Below are 22,834 nucleotides of genomic sequence, written 5' to 3'. Positions count from 1 at the left end.
TTCAGACTTGATTGTGGATTGTTTCTATCTTGTTCTTCCGTGGTCACAGAGTGGCCTTGTCTGAAAATTATTTGCATAAACAAATTTTTGCTGAGTTATAAACACTCAAACAGTGTGGCCTGACCTGTCAACTCTCTGGGCTCTGTTTATTCCTTTTCCTTCTTCCCTTCCTTCAACTCTCCCTTCCTCTACCTAGTTTATTAGTAGTTAATTTTTGCCGTCCAAAGAATAATCAAACAATCTAGGTCCTTCATTCTTCTCTGGTAGAGTGTTAGCATGCGGAAGGTTTTCAGATCCAGAGAGACATAGTCTTGAATCCTAGGTCAGCCACTTGACAACTACTTGACTTTAGACAAATCGCATCATCTTTTTGGTCTGTCTTCCCGTATCTTTAAAAAATAGGAATTTATTCCATTGCGTGAATGCACCAGAGTTTATTTAATCTTATTCACCCACTAAAGGACATTTCCATTATTCCCAGTTTGGGTCTATTAAAATAAAGCTGTTATGAACACTGCAAAAAAAATAGGAAAGATAATTACCTTTCAAGGTGTTTTGAAAATTAGGGATAATTTACATAAAGCGATTGGAACACATGGTTCAATCACGAATAGTGGCCACCATTAAAAAAGCATAAACATTTGTCAAATGTTAATTTGCTTATACTTTATAATTTCTAACAGCAATGAAAATACTTTTTATACAACAAACTATTAAATTGTAGAAGGTAACAGAAGGTGGGAAGAGCCAAACTTTCTGAATGTGATTATCTACTACTGAATGTTAGTTATATGGTAAAACTTGCTATAGTTATTGTTTTGTACATTTATTAAAAATTACAATAAATAGATAACATTGTGCTATGCATTTACTTAGTGAAAAATACAAGATCATTTTAAAGTTCTTAATGGTTCATTCCTGATAAATTTTTATGAGATACAGGCAAGAATGCTATACTTACAGACTGTGCGAAAGGAATGACTATCTGATGAGGGCTATAAAGAAGAAATGGAAGATACACAAAAACTATTTTTATTGTAGGAGTAGAAAAAGATCTTGTTAAATATTTCTGCTGAAGGTTTGTTTCTTATATACAAGGCCAAGATCAGGGTTAAATTAGAAGAATCAATACTAAAATTAGTTCTGAATTGTAGGATGGTTTTTGTTTTCATCTTTGTATTTTGCTATATTTTCCAGGTTTTCTGCAGAAATATTCTATTCATGGTTAGAACAAAAAAAAATGTAGTCTTCTAAAAATCCTATCTTTTTCTGAAGTTGCTAGGCCTCTCAGCCATGGTTGCCAAAATCTGGACACCATGCATGTGTGTGTATGTGCGTACACACCCACGCCTGTGTACATGTGTCTCATAAAACATCCTTAAGCATGTGCTAGACATTAAACAGTCTTGGAGATTCTAGTTCAGAATTTACCTCAAATGTGTGAATTACGGAAATTCATGGTTCATCACAGATGGTTGGGATGATGCCAAGATACAGTCTAGCCTCCTTTAGCACGTCTCTGTTTGTTTTATGTGAACATTAATAACTCTGTTTCAGAAGAAATACAATTGAAAAGCATCCTGCACATGGAAAAAGTTATTGCAAATGACTCACTTTTTGTGTGGTTCCTTCTCTCCCTTTTTCCCTCCTATCGTCACTTTAGAAGTCCGGCCTTCATTTTCGACACACAGATAATACCGTCCAGTGGTTAAGAGCGATGGAGTCTATTGGTCTACCCAAGGTAAGCCTTCACACACTGGAACCTGAACTGGAAAGGCAAAGGGGTAGTACACAAACACCTCTTTATGAGCAATGACTTTGGAGACTGGGTTATGTTAATGTAGAAATGAGAAATGTAAGGACTAAAAAATACGGAAAGACCTATCCAAAGTAACATATGGCAAGAACTCAGAATGAGAGATGTGCTCAGATTGAGAGCAGCCAGGTAAAAGTGTGTACAAAATAAAGGCAGAACAAGCTATAGCTGGTAGATAGGTGAGCTATCTAAAATAGCCAACTCCCTTTCTTGTGTTGCTATTTGTACATAAAGATTCTAAGTCTCAGCCAGTTGTGGTGGCTCATGCCTGTAATCCCAGCACTTTGGGAGGCTAAGGTGAGAGAATCACTTGAGGCCAGGAGTTTGAGACCAGCCTGGGCAACATGGCAAGACCCTGTCTCTATTAAAAAAAAAAAAATCTCATTGTATTAGTATATACTTTATTACTGTAAATTATTATAAATTTATTTTTTGTAAATTATTGTTATTATTATTTCGAGACAGAGTCTGTCTCTGTCGCCCAGTCTGGAGTACAGTGGCTTAATCTACCACCTCCCCCTCCCACGTTCAAGTGATTCTCCTACCTCTGCCTCCCGAGTAGCTGGGACCACAGGCAAGTAGCTGCCCCATGCCCAGCTAATTTTTGTTTTTGTTTTTGTTTTTGTAGAGACAGGGTTTTACCTTGTCGGCCAGGCTGGTCTCAGACTCCTGACCTCAAGCAATCTGTCCGCCACGGTATCCCAAAAGTGCTGGGATTGCAGGGATGAGCCTACCACGCCCGGCCTATAAATTATTATTATAAATCATAATATCACTTTATCACTTATAAAGGCTGAGGGTTATAGCTCTTACTCCTAAAATAGATCTCCTAAATATAATTTAACTCAGCAAACATTCAGTGCTTGTTAAATTTGAAGAGCAGGCATCCTAAAGTCTGTGAGAGAATTAGGCAAGTGGAGGAAATGAGGAAATAATTACATTTGATAAAAATTGTAGAACTATTTTTTTAAACTTGTTATTTTGAAATAATTATAGAATCACAGGAAGTTGTAAAAATAGTACTTCTATGTGCATCCTTCATTCAGCTTTCCCCTGGTGGTGACATCTAACTGCAGTACATGTTAAATTGACATTGGTGTATTAGTGTAAACTAGACTACAGACCTTCTTCCGTTTTCACCATTTCACATGCATTTATTTGTGTAAGTGGGCATGTGTGTGCATGTATGTGTGATTCTGTGCAGTTTTATCCCATGAATAGATTTGTGTAACCACCACTACAATCAAGACACAGACACACAGAAGAGTGGTCCTTCTGATTGCGTCCCTCCCCCAGCCCTGTTCCCTGGCAACCACTAATATGTTCTCGATCTCTATAGTTTTGGCATTTTGGGCACAATATATAAGTGTAATCATATAGCAAGTATCCTTTGAGTCACATCGTTTCCACTCTGTATATGATCCTTGAGACCCATCTGGGTCAATAGCTTGCTCCTATATGTTGCTTAGTATGTACAGCTATTTTTTTTTTTTTTTTTTTGAGACAGAGTCTCGCTCTGTCACCCAAGCTGGGGTGCGGTGGCGCAATCTTGGCTCACTGCAACCTCCGCCTCCCAGGTTCAAGTGATTCTCAGGGGGTTATCACTTACAGGCATGCACCACCACGCCTGGCTAATGTTGGCCAGGCTGGTTTTGAACTCCTGACCTCAGGTGATCCGCCCGCCTCAGCCTCCCAAAGTGCTGGGATTACAGGCATGAGCCACTGCACCTGGCCTGAAATCTGTTTCTTATCAGGCTGTTAGTTTCAAGTTTAAGAAAAAGAGTAAGAAATAGTATGTAATATAACCCCCGGAGTTATCAAGTGTAACCTCCCGAGTAGCTGGGGTTACGAGTGGGCACCACCACACCTGGCTATTTTTTGTATTTTTAGTAGAGACAGGGTTTCCACACGTTGGCCAGGCTGGTCTCGAGCTCCTGACTTCAGGAGATCTGCCTGCCTCAGCCACCCAAATTGCTGGGATTACAGGCATGAGCCACCATGCCTGGTCTATACAGCTATTTTAAAAAAATTATTTAGGAGTGGTCTCACTGGAGGTCAAGAGGATAAGTTACTGGCTTATGAAGACCTCCATTGTGCCAGGTGTGCAATGAAAAACACCCACCACCACAGAAACAGAAGATTCTTTAAATGTAATTTATTAATGCCTATTTTTAATATAATTGTGCTCATATCTGTTTTAGGTCAGTTTCATTTTATCTTGATCAATGTTTAAATTTTGTTCTGCCATTTTTAATCAAACTATTTTCTCTTCTCCTAAAATGCCCAGAACGTTAAATGCTGTTTCCTTGTAGGAACTGGCTGTAATACATAATTCATATTTCTGGATTGTGATTTAGCAACTAATAACTAGAGACTGGATGATAAACAGATTAATAAACGAATTTAAACAGAATTGTTTTGTATAAGGCAATACCAAATTCAGATAATTTCATTGGATTTGATAGATTTGATGTAAAACTTTTTCAAATTGTATGTATTTAGGGCCAAACAAGTGGTGTTATAGAGCAGATTTTATTTTAACATTGGTTTTTATTACAAAGTCATTGATATATTGCATTGCAGGGGCAAGAGACTGTACTGAGTTGACTTTGATGTATCATATTTAACTGGTATTCCTTCATTTATCAATATTAAGTGCTTACTCTATGCTCAGTACCATGCTAGGTGCCGGAAATACAATGCTGCCTAAAACATTCTGGTGAACGGTAAATTGATCTCATCTCCTTGCTGAAGGAAGACATTTATAATCGCTTTCCAGGAGAAATATAAATATAAAAGGTTCTTGTTTAAAGAAAAGGGAAGAGGCAATTGTAGTTATTCTCTGCTTACATAGAGAACTTTAAACCGGTAATACTCTTTTTTGTTGTTTTTTGAGACGGAGTCTCGCTCTGTCGCCCAGGCTGGACTGCAGTGGTGCCATCTCGACTCACTGCAATTTTCGCCTCCTGGGTTCAAGTGATTCTTCTGCCTCAGCCACCCAAATAGCTGGGACTATAGGTGTGCTCCACCATGCCCAGCTATTTTTTTTTTTTTTTTAATTTTTAGTAGAGACGAGGTTTCACCATGTTGGTCAGGCTGGTCTTGAACTCCTGACCTCAGGTGATCTACCTGCCTCTGCCTTCCAAAGCACCACCATGCCCAGCTAATACTCTTCTGAATTTAGGGATCCTCTTCTCATTGACATTTTAGTAGCAAATGCATTAAAGGAAAGTTGGAAAGCCTTTTTAAATTTCTTAGGCTACTGCCATTTCTTTAAGTACTTAGTAATTATATATTTTGTAGCTCAAGAAACTTTGCTTCTTTCTTTTCTCAGCTTTTCTCAATGACCAATAGGAAATTGCACTTGAGTATCAAGTACTACCATATGATGCATGATTTTAGTTTTTGATGTCAGTTTTTATAAAATATTTACTTAAATAATGTCTAAATGATTATCTTAATTTTAAAAGCCTCAAGCTTAATTATTTTTTGTGTGTGCTTAGGAACAGAGAAGTTTGGTGCCTCACTCTGAAATCTGTTTCTTTTGTTGATTTGTTTGTTCGTTTTTTTGTTTTGAGATGAAGTTTTGTTTTTGTCACCCAGGCTGGAATGCAGTGGCGCGTGCTTGGCTTACTGCAACCTCCACCTCCTGGGTTCAAGCAATTCTCCTGCCTCAGCCTCCCAAGTAGCTGGGATTACAGGCATGCACCACCACGCCTGGCTAATGTTGGCCAGGCTGGTTTTGAACTCCTGACCTCAGGTGATCCGCCCACCTCAGCCTCCCAAAGTGTTGGGATTACAGGCGTGAGCCACTGCACCTGGTCTGAAATCTGTTTCTTATCAGGCTATTAGTTTCAAGTTTAAGAAAAAGAGTAAGAAATAGTATGTAGGATAACCCCCCGTGACACACATTTACCTATGTAACAAACCTTCACATGTACCCCAAACCTAAAATAAAACATTAGAAAAAGGAAAAGAGTGTGAAGGTGTATTCAAAACTTTGATGTTCAGACCTTTCAGTCTAGTAATTTCATATTTAGATGATTATCCAAAATAATCAGATGCTCAGAAAATACAGAAATATTCATTGCAGTGGCTTATAATAGGGAAAAATTAGAAGCAAAACAAATGTTCAACCATGGATTAACTGGCTAAGCTAGGGCTCAAAAATATAAAAGAATCATATCCATCTATTAAAAATAATCTTATAGAATAATGAAGGGGATGGGAAATAGTTATGTTCTGTTAAGTGTTTTAAACAGGTTTACACTAAGTACAATTTTGTTTTCACATGCACACATAAACCTAAAAAAATCAGAGACATACAGAAAAAAAGACCAGAAGAAAAATAGGGACAAAATTGCTAATAGTGACAATCTAGGAGGTGGGGTCATAGATGTTTTTCCTTCATACCTTATACACTTTCCAGATTTTATTTGGTGAAAATGTCTTACTTTAAACAGATTTTTTAAAATGTGTGTGTGTTGTATATACATGTATACATGTGTACAGAGCACATATGCCAAGTTTTTAACAATGCAATAAAGTGGCTAAGAACAAGGACACCCTTCTCAGGCCCATGGGACCTCTGGGAAGTCACAGGAGTGTGAAGGCTACAGGAGGCAGAGCCCACACGTGCTCATATGCCCTATGAAATGAAACACTGCCACTAGCACTGTGGACACAGCCTTCTTGGAGTAGCTGGCTGGGGACCCCACCATCCTCCTGTGGACCACTAAGAGACGTGCTGTCAGGCAGGGGTCCAGATATGGTGACTGGTCGCTCTCTACAGCAAGATGAAGCAATGGCAGAGAGGTTCCTCTATATTTAAATGATTATAGGATAGCAAGGACAATCAAAATAGGATCATTTTGGGAAGTTAAAATACTTGTGAGAAGCAAAACATATAATAAATATTGTTTCTTTTGTTTTCCAGATATTTTATCCAGAAACAACAGATGTCTATGATCGGAAAAACATACCAAGAATGATATATTGCATTCACGCACTGAGGTAGGGGGAAAATGCAGCTAAAAGATGCTCTAAGAAGTAGATTTAAATAAAACTAAAATTTCAATTTTAAAAGAGGTTTTAAGTTACTTTAATAGTTTGAAGAACTTTTTATTAGATTCCATTGTTTTGGATTTGCTGGTACAAAATTAAAATAATGGTCACATGTAAGCAATTCTTGAACTTGAAAAATGTTTTTCTGATTTTTAAATCTAACTCAAAATAGAAAACCAGAAAATGAATGAAAACCATTAAGTATAATAAAGAGAAAATTTTGGTTGAAACTTCTAGAAATCCAATTGTAATGTACTACTATATTATTGAGTTATGACCTAGTTTACATATATAATGCAGATATATCAAATGAGCAGCTTTAATAGTCATTATAATTTTGGTTTAATGAGTTAAAATTATAATTCAATTTTTACAGATTAAGAAAATATTATGGTAAGAATGGTTTCTTTTGATCTTCTGTTCAATAGAATTTGTACCCTAAGGATAAAGAAGAAACATAGTAGTTGGTGTAAATTAGTCAAATCAAGACACATTCATGATTTTAAAGCAATTGTTCAATAACTTAATTTTTGAAAATGCTGAAATTCTGCTAGTTCACAGATTACATTTTATCTTATTGGCCTGGAAGAAATGTGATTTTTAGATGGTAACAAAGATTATTCTAAAAATCCAGTTTGTGTCTGTTGTCTTGAGTGTACACAGGTAATGGTTTTGGAAGACTTCGTGTCTGATTAAATTTTAAATCACTTTTAGAACATCTGCCTTGTGTTTTCATCACTAGAAGTCATTTTCCTGGCAGAGTACTCTGCCTAGAGGTTTATGTTGACTTCTTCCTGGCTCTTTTCCTCTCCAAAGGAAAATGCTTCTACAATAATTCATGGTGGTGTTGGCTTTCTAGAGAAGAAATTTGATTATGTCATATAATTTGATTTTTCCCCCAGTCAGTACTTATGGGATTGCTTTGGAAGATGACAGTTGCTAGAAATATAGACCAAGTGTAGGTGCCTTTGCTATGACTTTTTTTTAATTCTAATAACTTAGAACAACTGGTTAAAAAAAAAACAACAACAATAAAAACAAACCTACTTCATGGTGCCTTCTCAGATGTGGCGAGAGTATCATTATGCCACAGGTTTTCTAAAAGCTCCTTGTGCAAAAGTGCTTATGTTGAGGAATATTTTCAACTTGTGTTGCCCAGTATTCTCTATTAAGTATTTTTCAGATCTTAGAATGATCACTTAACACTATAGTTAGTACTGGGTCTGTGACCTGCTAAGCCAGCCATGACTAGTTAATGCCATTGCTACATGTGTGCATCATAGTGCTAATCTCTAGTTCTGTCGCATGCTCATGGGCTGTCTTGTATAAGTTTCAATTGATTTTCTGAAATAGACAACTGGGACATTCATGTTAAGGAGCTTATAAAGAAATGGTATGCTAAGTTCCTTTCTGGTGATATCACGGTTCTCCTAAAGGAGCTATATAGAGCTGCACTTAGACTTACATGTGTATTTGCCATGGTTTTAACAATGGCTTGAATAGCTTGGTAAACAAAGAAAAAATAACTTTTTGTTTATTATTGCCAATTGTATACAAATATTGATGTGCTATTTTCCAGGACTGTGTTTTTCAGTTACTCATCATAGACATCTCCATTACTTATACTCACCCTGGAGGGGATTCCTGTTGGGTCATGTCATTCACCAGATCTGATCTTAAGTAGGATATTTTATCTTCAAAAGCAATATTTATTTAGTAAATAGCATTCTCCTCACTTTTCTTTGTTCTAAATTATTGTATAGCTGCCTCTCACTATGGAACCGAGAAGTCCCAAGTGTATCTGAAGCTTTTTCCACCAAAATTTGTTCCTGCTATGATTTAAAATGCAGTCAGTCACTCAAAGGAGTGACTTTGTTGTGCAAGACACATTTGGAAGCTGAGGAACAATCCTCTAGTAAATACAGTGGGTTTGATAAATACTCTTGCTGCATAGTTAGAAATGATGATGGAAATGAACTAACATGTCTTCAGCTTTTATGTCCTGGCTGCAAATACAGCACTGCTGCTGTATTTGAGAGTTGTCATTACCTGGTAGAGTAATTAGGCAGGTCAGAGATTCTGATTATAGCTCAGAAGCCAGCAAGGAAGTTTCCTCTAGGAAGTTAAGCTTGCCAGGCGCTGCCTTCTTCCTGCCCCAGCCTGTGGGCCTGACTTGATCTAAAAAGTTAGCTCTTAGCCCTGACCAAACTTGTCTCCTATTCCCTGTCATCTTGATTTGGGCTTAACAACCTAACTTCTCCTGGGTGCTTACCCTTGCTTCCTGTTTGTATCTGTGTTCCCCTTTTCCTGCCTGCCCCTCACCTTTTCATTTTATTTCTGATCCCAGTCTCGTGTCCTACCACTCACCAATCCCTGTGTCAGTTTAGCTTGGTGTTCTCAAGCCAGACTCCATGAACATTACCACAGCAGCAAAGGGAGGAAATTCTCAAGCTTCACCTAATGTAGACAGACTCACCTTAGTGGTGGATGGCATCTTTTTTTTTGTTTGAGATGGAATCTCACTCTGTCACCAGGCTGGAGTGCAGTGGTACAATCTCAGCTCACTGCAACCTCCACCTCCCGGGTTCAGGTGATTCTCCTGCCTCAGCCTCCTGAGTAGCTGGGACTACAGGCACGCACTACCATGCCCAGCTAATTTTTTGTATTTTTAGTAGAGATGGGGTTTCACCATGTTGGCCAGGATGGTCTCGATCTCTTGACCTCGTGATCTGCCTGCCTCGGCTTCCCAGAGTGCTGGGATTACAGGCATCAGCCACCACGCCCGGCCACATCATTCTTTTTCTAAAGAAATGTTTGTCTTTTTCTCATTTTTTTCAAAAGTAATGTATGCTCATTGTGGAAAAAATTGGAAAATTCAGGAAGAATGTTAAAGAAAAAGCTAAAATACCCACTATCTCAACACCAAGTAAAAACCCCTGTAACTATTTTGATATCTTTGAACTTAAAGTGCATACTGCGTATGGCATGTTTTACTTTTGTGGCTTCTTTTGGAATGTTATAAAGCCTCCGCCTTGAAAAGGAACCAGTTTAAGAGTGAGAGCCTTGCTAACTACTTACTATACTAATTTTTTAAAAATATCTGGAGGCCTTTTATGCAAGGATAAGAACACTTTTTTGACATGTTGTTTAGTGCCTACCTTATTAAAGATTTATAAAATGATATTAAACAACTGTTATTTGTTTAAACAGTCATACAAGTGAATTCCTTGAAAGAATTGAAATAATTTAGTAGAACTAATGTTTTGAGTACTTGAGATACCTTAAAGAGCAGGTGAAATGCCCAGGTACGTTATTACAAACTTACTACACTGGAACCTATTCTGTAAGACCCATACTACAAGTTTCACTCATTTTGTTTATTATTTATAACTAGTTTTGAGTTGTCCTTGGCTATTATATAATTTTGATACCTACCCAGAACTGACATAATCTCCATGGCACCAGAAACAAAAGAATACCCCTTCAAACCTGCCATGATTACAGATCTGGGTTTCAGATGGATCATTTGTGAGTCAGAACATGGCTCAACTTTGGGTTCTTCTCCCATAGCAAGTCAGACCCTGGCCACAGGCATCAGGCTAAACTTTCCTTGTTTAAAAAAAAAAAAAAAAAATCAGACCTCATTTAAGTACCTGGCTTCCAGGTAGGTAATTTATTTACAATCTGGTCCCCGCCCCTGCCCCCCTTCCCCATTACCCTGAAATAATTTACTTTCTTAAGTCTCACTTGACCAGCATTGTATAATCCATTGTCCTGTCAGAATGATGTATTGGCCTGATCCATTAACTTTATTAAAAGCTTATGTATGCTTTTTAAATAGTTTTTTTTTTTTAAATTAGTTGGGCCTTCTAGAGGTTTTCATCCCCTGGGAGACAAGGGATTGACTGTACCCAGTGATCCTTAGGCTTTTGGGCTGATTTATCATCTCAGATCATGTTTCTAGTCCTGCCTCCACTTAGTGGATGTGACCACCAGAGCTGGACCCTCTTTCTACCCGGTGTTTCTGTCACCACCTATGCTCCTTGGTTCTTCCTTATCTTGGGGCACTTCTTTTGTTTTCTGGGACTATTTAGTTTACTCAAATTTCTTGGTCTTTATTCTTTCATGTAGTATAAATAGTATAAAAATATCTATATATAAACAAATATAGGCCAGGTGTTGTGGCTCATGCCTGTAATCCCAGCACTTTGGGATGCCAAGGCAGGCGGATTATGTGAGGTCAGGAGTTTAAGATCAGACTGGCCATGATGGTGAAACCTCATCTCTACCAAAAATACAAAAATTAGACAAGTGTGGTGGCAGGTGCCTATAATCACAGTTACTCAGGAGGCTGAGGCAGGAGAATCGCTTGAACCTGGGAGGCGGAAGTTGCAGTGAGCCGAGACTGTGCCACTGCACTCTAGCCTGGGCAACAGAGGGAGACTCCATCTCAATTTAAAAAAAAAGAAAAAAAGCATGGTTGCACACGCCTGTAGTCCCAGCTACTCGGGAGGCTGAGGCAGGAGAATAGACCCAGGAGGCGGAGGTCACAATGAGCCAAGATTGCGCCACTGCACTCCAGCCTGGGCAACAGAGCAAGACTCTGTCTCAAAGAACAAAAAAAACAAACAAACAAAACAAAACAAACAAAAAACAGATATAGAAGAAACAAAGTACTTGTGTTTTAATAATACTTCCCAACTTGTTAAGGTCACTAGAAATACACATCACTATTTATCTCTTTTTTTTATTACAACTTCCTTTTTGGACACTGTATATTATTATTCTCTTGATTATTGTTTTGAACCTGTGGCCTTTCTCAGATTTAACCAAGATTAATATCTCTTTCTTTTTGATGAGCCAGATTGTTTCAGCTTGGTCAGTCTGAGCTCTTTCTGGCCCACTTCCTTGTCCTTCTAGCACTGTCCCTGACATTCTTTGAAATAGCCTTACTTGTGTTCACAACAGGATGTTCCAGTCCTATCCTGATTATTTCTGCTTTGAGATGTGACACCACCACTCTCTAGGGATTCCTCTCAAATGTCATGTGTTTATATTGATTTTTCAAGTTTAACCTTATTAGCTTACTGGATTCTGCTTTTCTTGCTGTCTAGTTCATTTGACCATTGAGATTCTTCTACATGGGCAGCCACAAACTGAAGCTATGTCTGCCTCTCCTCTGTGATAGGATTACCCTTCCTGCTGCTGATACTGTAGCTATGTCACAGCAGCCATGTTTTCAGGTGCAATGGTGATGCCATGGCTCTGGCAGACCCACTTCTGGTTCACCAGCCATCCAGGTACTCTGGCAGCTTTGTGGAGGAGAGTTTGTCTAGCCAGCTCCCACACAGCCAGGTGGCTGTCTTGCTTACCAGGTGGCCTTTGAACCTGCTCCTCAGGCATTAATGCATAACTTTCTTTGTCTTAACACTCTGTTCCCTTAGAACCCTTTCCTTCCCTAAGAAACTGATTGAACCCTTATATCAGATTGATTATATCTCTAACAGTGAACATATTTGCATTTATAAATAAGATTTCTAAAGACAGTTTCTTAGCCCAAAGGACAGGCTCTAATCCTAGGTTCTCAGGAGGGATATCTGGAGATGGCAGTATTTGGGAGTAAGGTGAGGGAGGCAGTTGCACCTGCTTATTTCTTTCAAGTCCTTCCTTGTTCAGAATTCTCTCTGTGCTCTGAACCATTCCCTTCCCTTTCCTCCTCTTTCTGTCCTAAATTATTATGGTGGTTATGCCTTTCTATCTTCCTAAATTCTGAGCTCTATGAACCACATCTTGTTACTTCATACAGCTTACATGCTATTGATTCCAAGTTAAAGTCTCTGGAGTTTGTATATTTAACTCTTCAGGAGGTTTAACTGAACTAATTTCCCTATGATAAGGCTACCTCAGGATTCCTTTGGTTTGGGGCTGAAAATTAGGTATGGAACCCTGGATTTTGATATGATATTGGCAGTGATATATGTGACTAAGATGGAAACATTTGGTTCAGTAAATAAAACTATTTCAAATATGGAGCCTGTGTGGGGAAATAGAGATTCTTGGCATTGGAAAAAGTAAGAAAACCACTTTGATAGGTTATCAATAAGCGTTTGTATACAAAGGACACATTTATTTAACAAAGAATAGTAAGAACAAAGGCTAACACAAATGGAGCTTTTAACTATGTGCCTGGCACTGCACAAAATACTGTACTGGTATAGTCTCATTTTATTTTCATAACATATCTGTGCAGTGGTCACTATTATTACTCCTATTTTATTACCAAGGCAGTTGAGGCACAGAGAGGCTGCCGAAGGTCACACAGTTAGTAAAAACCAGGATGTGTGAGAACTGAACCTGTGCTATTATGAATTCAGCCAGCCAAAAAAATTGGCTTCAAAAGAAGTCAATTATTTCCCTACTTCTAAGAAAATTAAAAGAACACTGGTATCAGACTTGAACTTCAGCACAGGCCTCTCAGCTATTATATTTAACATGTTTTAAATGAAGAATCATGGAACTTGAGAACGGGAAGGGCCTTGGGAAGTTATTGTAGTCTAAGTCATTCATTTCACAGATAAGGGAACTGAAAGCTTGGGTTACGTGACTTGCTCTTAGTCACACATTGAGGTTTTACCAGTTTTGGGGCCAAGATTCAGCGCTTCTGGATTCTAGTCCTGTGGTCTTTCTGCTCTACCATGAGGCTTTGATATACAAACATTCATCCCACATGTTATGGTACAAAATGAGCTACACATAATGTGATCCAAGAAAGCTGAAATAAATTTAGCTCCTGCCTTTTAAGTTTGCATTTCATTACTATAGTACCTTTTAGTGTATCTCTTGAAAGTAGTAGAAAAAACTAATACCACTAGTTTTATCTTGAAAGTGGTAGAAAAAACTAATACCATGTGATATTGGCAGTGATGTATGTGACTAAGATGGAAAAATTTGGTTCAGTAGATAACAACTACTACTACTACTATATACTACTTTCATGATATACACTAAATGGTATTTTTTAAAACTTTCTTTATTGCTTCCTGGACTTTAAGTGGTATTATTTGTACAAGTAGGAGCACATGGGTCAATGAGTCAGTAGCTACCTCTGGGCAACCCCTCCGTTGCTGGCCTCACTCAGCTGCACAGGTGTGCTGTAGCTTTTGGTGTGGTAGGAGGCTTGCTGCCTCACAAAAAGTGCTCTCTTAGACATGAGAAGCAAAGGTGACATTAATTCCACGACTTCCTTTGGAATGCTCTCAGCCCTTTGTCTTGGCTGTTAGGTACCAAACAGTACATAATAAATTAGCTGTTGAAGAGCTACATGAGATTGGCATTTTTTTCTATTCAATGAGCTTTTTTGTTTTTTAGATTAAGACTTGATTTCCTATATACTTCAGGTAATGAGCAGGCTCATTTGAATTTAAATGCTTGGGAAGGAGTAGTTTGCTATTGCTGTTTCGTTTCGGCATGGGAATACTGGGTAAACACAGTTTCCTGATAAACATTTGCCCGTTTAGCACCTCCCACACAGAGATTAGGTGTAAAACGCCCACACCATGAAAAGTGATCTTTCCAAAGCTAACAGTTTAAACCTCAACATCAATGATTAAAAAAAAAAAAAAAAAAAAAAAGTTGAAAATTGAGGCTAAACAGAAACTATACAATATATTTTTTAATTTTTTAGTAAATGAGATTTTTGATATATGCAAATGAGATCTTTACCTGATCAATATTAGCTTAAGAAAATATCAGACTTAAATTTAAAACAAAGATTCGTCCATCTTCAGAAAGCTAACTTCTCAGCACCACCTTGTGGCAACTTTTACTTAAGCCAGGATGTTTGTTTATTCTAAGATTTATATTAATATTACATTGTACAATGGAGAAATAAAAAGTGTAATTGGAAATAGCTATCTAACTTCTTTGTCATCAAAGGGGAAAATTAACAGTTTAGTATAAACATTTTAATTCTTGTTATCATCAAACCTATATTTTGTGGTGGCCTAAGTACCTTAATTTAGGGATAGCATGGTAGAGAAAATTTTTTTTTTTTTTTTTTGAGACAGAGTCTCGCTCTGTCGCCCAGGCGGGAGTGCAGTGGCGCCATCTCGGCTCACTGCAAGCTCCGCCTCCTGGGTTCACACCATTCTCCTGCCTCAGCCTCCCGAGTAGCTGGGACTACAGGTACCTGCCACCACGCCCGGCTAATTTTTTGTATTTTTAGTAGAGACAGGCTTTCACCAGGTTAGCCAGGATGGTCTCGATCTCCTGACCTCCTGATCTGCCCGCCTCAGCCTCCCAAAGTGCTGAGATTACAGGCGTGAGCCACCGCACCTGGCCTTGTTGTGTTTTTTGAGATGGAGTCTCACTCTGTCATCCAGGCTGGAGTGCAGTGGCACAATCTTGGCTCACTACAACCTCTGTCTCCCTGGTTCAAGCAATTCTCCTGCCTCAGCCTCCCTAGTAGCTGGGATTACAGACGTGTGCCACCGTGCCCAGATAATTTTTGTATTTTTAGTAGAGACAGGGTTTCACCATGTCGACCAGGCTGGTCTCCAACTCCTGACCTCAAATGATCGGCCTGCCTTGGCCTCCCAAAGTGCTGGGATTACAGACGTGAGCCACTGTGCCCAGCCGAGAAAAATATTTTTATATAGGAGCTGTTCCATAAATAGTAATTAAATGAATGAATGGATAAACAGAGCATAATGTGAAAACAGTTGCATCAAGATCATTGAGCACAGCTTTCTTATCCCCTTTCCAAAACTGACATGAAATTAACTACAGTAATAACTTTTTAAAAATACGTTTGCAATAAAAATGCCATCTACTAACCAGAAATTTGAACAACTCCTAACATGAAGTAAACAGACAGAATTCGATTGACTGAGAAACAAACTGGGAGAAGATCACAGCCCACAAAACGCTGGGGGATGCAGCAGAGGTAGGAGGTTTGCTCCAAGCAAAGGGGACAGCAAGGAAAAGAAGAGCCTCAAAGTGAGCGGTCGTCAGGCTGAGACCAGCAGAACTGTATGGCCCTTCCCTAAAGCAGCAAGTGTAGATGCTGATAGCAGGATAGCATGCCAGTACCCAAGACAGCTAATGACCTCAAGAAGGGACAGAGAGTCCCCAGTCTGAGAAGGAAAGACAACTGGTTCCCTCCTGGCATCAGTTCCATTGCTCTCTACAGCTTCTTAATGCTGGCTCCTGACATGCAGATCTGCAGTGAATGACCAACAAACAGCAACTCTCAAACACCAAGATGAGTCCCAGCTCAGATGTCAGACATTTGAAGGAAACTGCCACTGAAGGAAGCATTAGATTCACCAAACAGAACCAAGACCCAAGGAACAAATGAAAATATTAACATATGTGCAATTGATGATTCATTCAATTTATGTTCAACAAATATTTATTGAGCACTTACATTTATACACGGAAGAACCAAAGATAAAACTCTAAGAAGGAAAATTTGGTATAGATAAAATCAGAAAAATAGTTAATAAAATTTATAGATATCTAAATTATTGGTGGATATAATAAAAAATGAAAGCATGAATCTAAAATTCTAAATTATCTCAGCATTCCATAGGTGGGAAAGTTAGAGGTGGAAGCATATAAGTATAATAGATACCAATTAGCTTAGGCTTTGATAGAAAAATATAAAAGTATGTTAAAACTTCAGCAGGATATTAGTATAGGTAATATATATTAAAGATGCAGCACATTAAGTACTTGTAATAAGTATAAAATTTGTTACTTGAAGACATTTTATGGATGTCTACTTACATTTTACTGTAACATTTTCTAAATTTCACTTTTTTTATAGTTTTCTTTGTAAATTAGGTATATTTTTGAATTTGTAAAAAGGAGGAAAATGCAAATCAGGTACTATGAAAGAAACTGAAGTGATACACTTATACGTTTTTGATTATTTGTTCATCTATTCTCATTTCTTTTTTTTTTTTTTTTTTTTTTTTTGGGGTGGAGTTTCACTCTTGTTGCCCAGGCTGGAGTGCAATGGTGCAAATTCAGCTCACCGCAAACCTCCGCCTCCCAGGTTCAAGCGATTCTCCTGCCTCAGCCTCCCAAGTAGCTGGGGTTACAGGCATGCATCACCACACCCAGCTAATTTTGTATTTTTAGTAGAGACAGGGTTTCTGCATGTTGGTCAGGCTGGTCTTGAACTCTCAACATCAGGTGATCTGCCCGCCTCGGCCTCCCAAAGTGCTGGGATTACAGTCGTGAGCCACCGCCCCCGGCTATGTATTCTCATTTCTTAAATGATGGCTTGATCTCCATTCACCCCGCCAAATTCTTTTGCAGTTTATCTTGCCTATTAAATTCTATTTAATTTTGTCGTTCCCATTACTAGAAAGGAGCAAGTGAAGAGGTTGACATTTCATTGTTCCAAGTAATATGAGCACCCTTTTAACTGGAATTTTTTCCCCATGTAATGAGTTGAGAATTGGTTCATAAAATATTATGGTTTTGAAAATGTCAGCATGGTATCTTAATGATCTAGCTTTAATTAATAATGACTTGTTGGCATGAACCTTTGGTAGTAAAGTCTTCAGAGGCTGTGTAAAGTAAACAGTTTTATATCCGTGATAATGTCTAAAGACCTAGAACTTTAACTAAGGAATGTATCCTCTCTTGCTGGTTTGGGATTATGAATACATAATGACTATTTCACTTTGAAGAATGTTCAAAGTCTAATATAAAAGTTTTTCCTCTGTGGATAAGGTATAAATATCACATTGAAATTTAGTATTAAAACTAATGTTACACATATGGTGAAAAAAAAAAAAAAGTTCTTTGTCCTTTGCTATGGTTTTAAAGGAAAAGCAGGAAAATAAGAGGCAAATTCTGCCCCTAAAAATTCTTTAAAATTCAAACATTCATTAATAGGCATTCCTGGAAGACATATGAATGGCTAATGCATGTATGAAAAAATATTTACCCTCCCAACCACCATAAGGAAATGCAAATTTAAATAACATCTTGTTGCTATCAGTTGCTAGTCCCTTGAAAGACTTTATTGATAATATCCTTTGGTGATAAGGGATCAAAGAAAATGGCATTCAGATGTATTCGTGGTCTAGTGGGCCATGCCCATCAGGGAGTTCTTAGGTTTAGTTAAATATTCAGATTGACCCACCTGTCATAAGCCACATCTGGCACCTGTTGCTCAGAAGAGAGGTAGCCAGGATAGCCAGCATGCTGGCAGGTGTTTGCTCTTCAGTGGGAGCCTGTGTGACGCTCCACATAGTTGTCCATACAGCCATCTGGAAGCCGCCATTCTCTTTGGTACCCCAAGATACAACTTTGCTGCTAAGGAGTGGGTTTGAGCCTTCCTGGCTTGTAAGCCTCGTGCCCCCAGGAGCCAATATCTATAGTAACAGCTGTACTGCATAGCTTCCCAGTTCTCTGCAAAGAACATACCAGTTATAAGAGTCATTGAACCCAGGAAGGCCCAAAGATATGGTACCTATTAGGTATTTATGGTTTCTTCTCTCAAGATACAATTTATCAATTGGGTTATTTTTTCCTAAGCAATGATGCTTATAACACAGTTGACAGTATAGTTTCCTAAGAGAACAGAGCTAGAAAGTTAACCAAAGGTCAAATTCTCATATAAAAGGAAAAAGGGTGTTTTTTAACCCTTAACTCATGAAGAATAAATGAGCATAATCTCTTTTTAAGATCACATTTGGACAATATACGTTGCAAACTTTTATTGTGTGTGTACCCTTTCAAGCTGGCAATTTTGTTTTCATGGCTTTATTGTAACAAATAAGAAATATGCACAAAAATGTGTCTGTGTCTATATGTAAGTAGGTTTATTAAGCATTATTTGCCATAGTTATTAATTAATAACAATCTAAATGCTCAGCAGTTGCTTAAGAAAATTATAGTACATTCATATTCTAGAATAATATATACATTTATAAAATAGGTATGTCCAGAAACAACTTTAAAAGAACATATATACCAAAATATTTAGTGTGTAACTGAGTGGTGATTATCTATGTAATTTTTTAAACCATAAGTCACTAATTTTTTACTTTGATCATGTATTACTTTTCTAAATAATTGCTCTTCATAAAAATTATCAGAAAATTGGCCAGGCACGATGGCTCACGCCTATAATCCCAGCACTTTGGGTGGCCGAGGTGGGTGGTCAAGAGTTCGAGACCAGCCTAGCCAACATGGTGAAACCCCGTCTCTACTAAAAAAAAACACACACAAAAAGTAGCCAGGCTTGGTGGCGTGCACCTGTAATCCCAGCTACTTGGGAAGCTGAGACAGGAGAATCGCTTGAACCCAGAAGGTGGATGTTGCAGTGGGTTGAGATCATGCCATTGCACTCCAGCCTGGGTGACAGAGCAAGACTCTGTCTCAACCAAAAAAAAAAAAAAAAATCAGAAAATTATTGTCAGTTTTAATGCAAGCTACTTACATTAAATGACTGATCATACTTTTTTTTTTTTTTTTTGAGACGGAGTCTCGCTCTGTCTCCCAGGCTGGAGTGCAGTGGCGCGATCTCGGCTCACTGCAAGCTCTGCCTCCCAGGTTCACGCCATTCTCCTGCCTCAGCCTCTCCGAGTAGCTGGGACTACAGGCGCCCGCCACCACGCCCGGCTAATTTTTTGTATTTTTAGTAGAGACGGGTTTCACCGTGGTCTCGATCTCCTGACCTCGTGATCCACCCACCTCGGCCTCCCAAAGTGCTGGGATTACAAGCGTGAGCACCGTGCCCGGCCCTGATCATACATTTTAAGAGTTTGTTTTAATACCATTAAAAAAGCTTTATCTTGAACTTTCTTAATGCATTTAATGAAATTCTATGTTCTATAAACTATGGAACTCCATCTCACATCAACATCTGAAGTGATAATTTTGAAGTATTTCAAGCCATAAAAATCATTCAGTTCACTTTCTCATATATACTATTATGTGAAACTATGACTCAGTGATAAAAGTGGGGAAAACACATACATTTTTTATAGAATTTAGATGCCAGCTCTCAAGTTCTTTTCTCAGGTTATGGGTAGGTTAATGGATGCCATCATTACTACCTTATGGATTTGTTTTTAAATACATCCAATTTATTCTCCATCTTCCACTTGGGTAATATACACACATCATAGTTTAACATTACCTCACCCACTGATAGTCTTGCCACTCTATTTATTGGTTTAGAAAATGTAAAACAAATATTTCCTCAAGGGGTATGTGGTACTTGGAGGAATATTAAAAAGCAAAATATAATTCATGCTGTACCTTCAATAAAATAAGAATTATGTGAGAACTATTCAAAGAAATGTTTATTGCATTTGTTACCTGCTGTTTTGTATTAGCTGTGTTTCTTGTTCTCCATACAAATGGATGATGCAGAGTTAGCTGGCTCTGTAGAAGTGCCGTAGAAGTGGATTACAGTAGAAGACCAGTTTTTGGGACACAGATTGGAATTCTGATCCTGGCCTCACCAAGGACTCTGTTACCCAGAGACTCAGTTTCCTCATTTACAAAACGAATAGACTAGATATCTCTTAGGTCTTTTCAACTGAAAAAACTATTAAGAATTATGTAATTTATAACATTAAGACTTATGATGATAAAATTTCTGATAATTTTGTGTTTCTTTCCTTCAGTTTATATCTGTTCAAACTAGGAATAGCACCCCAGATCCAGGATTTGTTGGGCAAAGTAGACTTCACAGGTACTACTCTTTATCTTTGTAATTTTTTACAATCTAGTTATAAAAAGTACCAATACCTGGCCGGGCGTGGTGGCTCATGCCTGTAATCCCAGCACTTTCGGAGACCGAGGCGGGCAGATCACAAGGTCAGGAGATCGAGACCATCCTGACTAATGCAGTGAAACCCCGTCTCTACTAAAAAATACAAAAAATTAGCCAGGCGAGGTGGGGGGCTCCTGTAGTCCCAGCTACTTGGGAGACTGAGGCAGGAGAATGGCATGAACCCGGGAGGCGGAGCTTGCAGTGAGCTGAGATCGTGCCACTGCACTCCAGCTTGGACGACAGAGCGAGACTCTGCCTAAAAAAAAAAAAAAAAAGTACCAATACCTTTTTCCCGATTTTGATATTATTGATTTCCCTTATTCCTGTATATTGATGAGAAGAGAAAACAGACCTGTCTTGTTTGTTCTTGACAGAGTTCTCCTTCCCCATATTTGTGAAATGAGAAACTTGGGCTGGGTTCTTCCTGAGGCTCTTGTTTACAAACAACCCTGCTTCCTGATGAAGACATTTCTTGATATGATTGTACTCATTCCTGCATCCATCTCTGTCTGTAACTTTCTCTGATAATGATTATTATTATTTTGTTCTTTGTTAGAGGAGGAAATCAGTAATATGAGAAAAGAACTTGAGAAATATGGAATACAGATGCCATCTTTCAGCAAAATAGGTGGTATTCTGGCCAATGAACTGTCCGTGGATGAAGCTGCATGTAAGTCCATTTAAAATCCACACTTGCCATTGACGTGAGACTTACCTGTACTTTACCTATTGATTTTGATTACTCGAGATAGAATATTTAGAAGATACTTTAAGCACCCTAAAAGTTTTTATTATTTGTTTTATAGATGATTAATTTGAGGATGTCAGAATATAACCAAGTAATTGATTTTGGTCTTTAGACTTCTACTTGTACAACATGAATTGAGGTTCTAGAAATACCTTCATTGTCCATAGTTCTCTACTTTCTGTGTCTGTAGATTTTAGTGGTAGAGTTCATTGTTACAGGTCTTTTAGTATTGCAAGCTAATTGCAAGTATCTCTTGGAACCAACATGTTACTTTAAAATTACCCATGTTGCCCTGACCAGAGGGCAAGGATTGACTTACCGTCTAACTCCTGTGGTTGACTTAGGGCTTGGTTCATTTTAGCCATTCAGTGACATATAAATGAGTCAGAATTACTTAACAGATGCTGAGATCAGGACCAAAGACAGCCATGTGGAGAGGTTGTCAGGTGCTCCATAATATGTCTCAGTTCTCTTTTTGACGTGTTTACTGGAAGCCAAGAAAGAAAGTAAAACTGCTTGAGTTTACATAGGGTCAGTGCAACTGTCCATGTTGTCTTTTGCTGATAAAAACCTTTTTCTCTCTCTCTCTTTACTTTTTAGTACATGCTGCAGTTATAGCCATTAATGAAGCAGTTGAAAAAGGAATAGCAGAGCAAACTGTTGTAACACTAAGAAACCCAAATGCAGTTTTAACTTTAGTGGATGACAACCTTGCACCAGAATATCAGAAAGAACTCTGGGATGCCAAAAAGAAAAAAGAGGAAAATGCAAGACTGAAGGTACTTAGATTCTGAGTAATAAAAACAGTAATGAATGTGCTTATGAGTTACTAGTTTGAAAAGCCTTAATGTTAAAAGCAATACTTTTAAATCAATTGGCTATGTTCTCTATAGCCATAGACAATTGATTTGAATGAAATGTGGCATACAAGAGGACTATACATTAGGTAAGGCAATTAGATTATATCCCTATATAAGGCATAAAAAGGAATTTTATAGGCCAGGCATGGTGGCTCATGCCTATAATCCCAGCACTTTGGGAGGCCGCAGCAGGAGGGTCCTTTGAGTCCAGGAGTTCAAGACGAGCCTGGGCACCATAGTGAGACCCTGTCTCTAAGAAAATAAAAATAAAAATAAAAAATTAGCCAGGCTTGGTGGTGCAAGCCTGTAGTCCCAACTACTCGGGATGCTGAGGTGGGAGAATCACTTGAGCCTGGGAGGTGGAGGCTGCAGTGAGCTATGACCCTGCCACTGCACTCCAGCCTGGGCAACAGAGTGAGACCCTCTCTCAATTTTTAAAAAGGGAATTTTGTGATGAATGTTATATATTGAAAGAATTAAAAGTCATGTTGCAAAGTTACTAATGTCCCCAGGAAGTGTAGAAGTAGCAACTCATGATC

At 38.3% G+C, this 22,834-nt stretch overlaps 1 protein-coding gene across 1 annotated transcript in view; it reads left to right on the top strand.

Annotated features, from left to right (window-relative positions):
• IQGAP2 (IQ motif containing GTPase activating protein 2) overlaps positions 1-22,834 on the top strand; it is a 313,423-nt gene that overhangs the window by 171,548 nt on the left and 119,041 nt on the right. Inside the window, exons 4-8 of the mRNA XM_032157013.2 lie at positions 1,664-1,741; positions 6,753-6,829; positions 20,539-20,606; positions 21,244-21,357; positions 22,036-22,214. Coding sequence (XP_032012904.1) covers positions 1,664-1,741; positions 6,753-6,829; positions 20,539-20,606; positions 21,244-21,357; positions 22,036-22,214 — 516 coding nt within the window. The remainder of the gene's footprint in view (positions 1-1,663; positions 1,742-6,752; positions 6,830-20,538; positions 20,607-21,243; positions 21,358-22,035; positions 22,215-22,834) is intronic.

Source organism: Hylobates moloch, unplaced genomic scaffold (assembly GCF_009828535.3).
Source record: "Hylobates moloch isolate HMO894 unplaced genomic scaffold, HMol_V3 SCAFFOLD_6, whole genome shotgun sequence".
Classification (NCBI taxonomy): Eukaryota; Metazoa; Chordata; class Mammalia; order Primates; family Hylobatidae; genus Hylobates; species Hylobates moloch.
This window is presented reverse-complemented; position numbering and strand designations above follow the sequence as displayed.